The sequence below is a fragment of the Monoraphidium neglectum genome (assembly GCF_000611645.1).
Source record: "Monoraphidium neglectum strain SAG 48.87 unplaced genomic scaffold scaffold01292, whole genome shotgun sequence".
NCBI lineage: Eukaryota > Viridiplantae > Chlorophyta > Chlorophyceae > Sphaeropleales > Selenastraceae > Monoraphidium > Monoraphidium neglectum.
The window spans coordinates 11725-15277 of NW_014012336.1; the positions used below are offsets into that span (position 1 = coordinate 11725).

At 67.9% G+C, this 3553-nt stretch overlaps 1 protein-coding gene across 1 annotated transcript; it reads left to right on the forward strand.

Moving 5' to 3' along the window:
• Nucleotides 1-222: 222 nt before the first annotated feature.
• MNEG_7353 (hypothetical protein) lies at nt 223-3020 on the forward strand (the record flags this gene model as incomplete). Its single annotated transcript, XM_014044177.1, has 4 exons — nt 223-229; nt 1258-1538; nt 1761-2199; nt 2614-3020. 4 exons carry the CDS (start codon nt 223-225, stop codon nt 3018-3020), a joined length of 1134 nt encoding a protein of 377 aa, XP_013899631.1.
• Nucleotides 3021-3553: the final 533 nt, after the last annotated feature.

A 3553-nucleotide genomic window follows, 5' to 3' on the forward strand; every position in this document is an offset into this window, starting at 1 on the left:
AAATTGATGGATGCAGAAATATGATTTGATTACCGTTTGCATCACGAGACGCCCAGGATCTGATGACAACTGACCTACCATCGATAACCTCGAGTGCGTATGCTGTGCGAAGAACACGGCACGGATCTGAAGATTTTCAATATCGCGCAGCCGTCATCAGGTCTTGATTTCGGACGGTAGCGAACTTCTGATTGCGCGGCACGCACACACCCAGGATCCAGCATGCGCGGTAAGCTGGCGCTGGTGCCCTCCTCGGCACTCGAAGAAATATGGAACGATTTGCCTCCCGATGAAGCGGGCTGCAGCGGCGGCGTCGCGGCAGAGGGCGAGACTGAACGAGGCTCGAAGCGCACACGCCTCCAGTCGGGCACCAGCGGCAGCAAGCCAGCCGTTTGCCAGCACGAGCAGCCATCCCGCAGCTCGCCGCTGCATGTACTGCCGGCAGCTCCCACAGCCGAGGCCCCGACCGTGACACCGCACGCGTCGGCGCCTACGGCCTGCGCTGAGAGGGGCCAGGGCGCGGCAGGGGAGGTTCCGGGCGGCGCCTTGCGCAGCAGCAGTGAGCAGTCCGCAGAAGGGCCAGCCCAGGAGCGGCCAGAGGGTAGGGCGCTGCCGCAAGTTTGGCGGCAGCCGGACGCCAGTGCGGCAGAGGCCAGCGCCGACGCCGACGCCGACGCCTGTGGCGCCCCCGTGGGCACCTTTTGGGCTTCGGTGAGCCGGGGCTGGCGGCGGCGGCCCGCTGCTCTTGGCCCACCGACGCTGCCTGCCGCTTTCAGTGAGGGCAGCGCACCACGCAAGTCTTTGGCAGCACGACCCTGATTTGATGTTGGCAAAGTACAAACAGCCGCCCGCATCGACGCCCATGACACGTCCCCCGCGCACGCCCCGCCTCCCGCCTCTCGCCTCCCGACCCCGCTGCCTCACGCCTCGCCGCCTGCGCACCCACCCTTGCCTCTGCTGCAAACACCCAGTCGCAGCGTATCAGGTTCATCTCTTATGCGGACGGCAGGCCCTCAAAAAGCGTTCGTGGCATTGGGCTGCCTCGGGCCCTGGTGACTGCTCTCTACCCTCGAGAGCAGCAAGGCGGGGCCAAGGGCCCGCCGCGGCGCCTCGCCATCAGCCTGAAGCCCATAGTGGAAGGGCTGTCCTTGGGGCCGCCGATAAACAGCTACATAACTAAGGGGCCCAAAGTGTCGGCGCGGCTGGCCGGGCTGCGGGGGCTTGTGGGGTGGCGGATCGCCGGCTTCCGGCGCGCAGCGGGGCCCGCGGCAATTGATGTGATAATTAAACAGGGCGACGGGCAGCAGGGTGGCGAGGGGGCCCCGGAGGAGGGGGCGGAGGAACCGGTGTCGGATGAGAAGGGGAGCAGGGGCGAGGACGGCCGGCAGAATGGTTTGGAGGACGATTGGGAGAAGGAGGAGGAGGGGCAGGAGGAGGACGAGGAGGACGAGGAGGGGGAGGAGGAGGGCAGCGCTGACGGAGGCGATGATGTCAGCAAGCGTGGCGACTGCGAGGGCGCCCTCTTCACGCTTCCCAAGGTGAGCGGGCCGGCCGCTGCACATACATGAGGGGTGGCAGCCAATGATTCGGGCCCACCGAGGCAGCCACACTTGTGCGAGGGCAGCGGCCTGCCACCTGTTCCGGCCGGCGTGGACGCCCCCCAGGCGCCCACGCGCCGGCGCGGCCCAGGTAACCGTGTCGCTGCCATGTGCGTGGCAACCCCGCGCGTCCCCGCATCCACGCCGCCGCCGCATCTGTAGGCGCAGACCCTCGGATTTGGCGTGGACAGGAGCCGCGGGTTGAAGCCCTTGCACATGCCGGAGCCTCTGCTGCGCAGCTGGTTCCCAGGCGTGCCCCTCCCGCTCAACGTCAGCCTGCAGCTGGAGGTGGACGGGCGGCCCTGGGGGGAGAGGTTTGACAGCACCATCAACCGTGGATTTGGCTTTGGGAAGGGCGTGCGCACGCTGCGGGAGCTGGAGGGCTGGCGCCTGACTGCCATCCGGCGCGCGGCCGGCCGCAACGCGCTCGACCTCATCCTCACTGGCGGCGGCCAGCAGCAGCAGCAGCAGCAGCAGCAGCAGCAGCAGCAGCAGCAGCAGCAGCAGCAGCAGCAGCAGCAGCAGACGCTGCAGCAGCCGCGGCAGCAGCAGCAGCAGCAGCGGCAGCAGCAGCCGCGGCAGCAGCAGCGGCAGCGGCAACGTAAGCTGGGGCAACAGGGGCAGCAGCGGCAGCAGCCCAAGCAGCACAAGCACCGCCAGGCGCACAACCAAGCTGCCGCTCTGGATCCGCGCCGCGGCGCCATCTGTAGGGCTGCCGCAAACGCTGAACCAGCTGCAAAGCAGGCGCGCCTGGCAACGGCCGCGGCGACGCCAGGGCCGACGGCGGAGCCGCGTCACCAGGTGACGCAGGGGGCCAGGCTCCCGCCTACAGAACCGGTGTCACCGCGGCCGTCGGCGGGCGGGGCCCCCGTACGCAGAGCCGCTGCAGCGAAGTTTCCTGGGCCCCTTGTGACGGATGAGGAGGCGGCGGGGGCAGCCACGCCGATGGGCATGCCGCCATCCGTCCATGTGCGGCCGACCACGACGCTGGGTCCGGGACCGGCCAAACAAGCAGGCGTGGCGACGACGGCGCGGGCGCAGGCGCAGCCGGATGCGGTTGTGGCGGGGGCGCAGGGCGAGGCAGCAGATGCTGCGGCCCTGGTCGGCCTGTGTCTAGCTGAGGTGCCCCTGCCCGCGGCGCCCTCCCCGGGGTCCACTGCTGAGGTGACCGTGGCAGCCGAGGCTGCGCTACAGGACGCCGCAAATTCAGCGTTCAGAGGGGCGCTGCGCGCAGCCGAGGCGCTGCGCCTGCCGCCCGAGCGCTTCGACGCGGTGTGCGGCGGCGTGAAGGCGGCAACGAAGGAGGCGGTTGCGTGCCGGCGGTTCCTGGGGATGGAGTACCCGCGGCTGACGCACGCGTGCGCAGCGGGGGCGGTGGGTGTCGTGAGGGCCTGGATGGACCGGATCGCGCCGCGCGATTGATGAGCGGGCCTCCTGATGAATTGTAGCTTTCGTGCTGAGCGGGTGTTGATGCGTGCCGGTGCAACATATCCCAATGGGGTGTGAGCGTGGTCGCAGATGCAGCTGGCACTGGCCCCGTTGGTGTGTGCGTGGGTCGAGCATCCATCAGCAGCTGTGCCTGCACCTTTTGAGTAGAGAATATTTTTGGTGTGCTCTCAGTTGGGCCTGCCAACGTTGTTGTTAACACGACAAGTTTCAAAAGGTACTTCTGTCTGCTGCTCGCTTGCTACAGCACCTCAAGTTAAATAGGCTGGCGCGGTCCAACGGGATGGGGGTTTGCGACGCCGGAGTCGCGCGCTCCTGGATCCATCCAGGCTCATGGATTTGGACGTTGAAGTCGCAGCCCAGCCCACCGTCATCACTCCAGTTCGTTGGCCGCAACGTTGCACGAAACGGGGTGGCAAACGATGGCTGTCGCCAGTTTGCTAGGCTGTGTTTGCTCGGTGCCGCCAGGGCCGTCATTGGTCGCCCGCCCGACATGCGCCGGCGCGCCG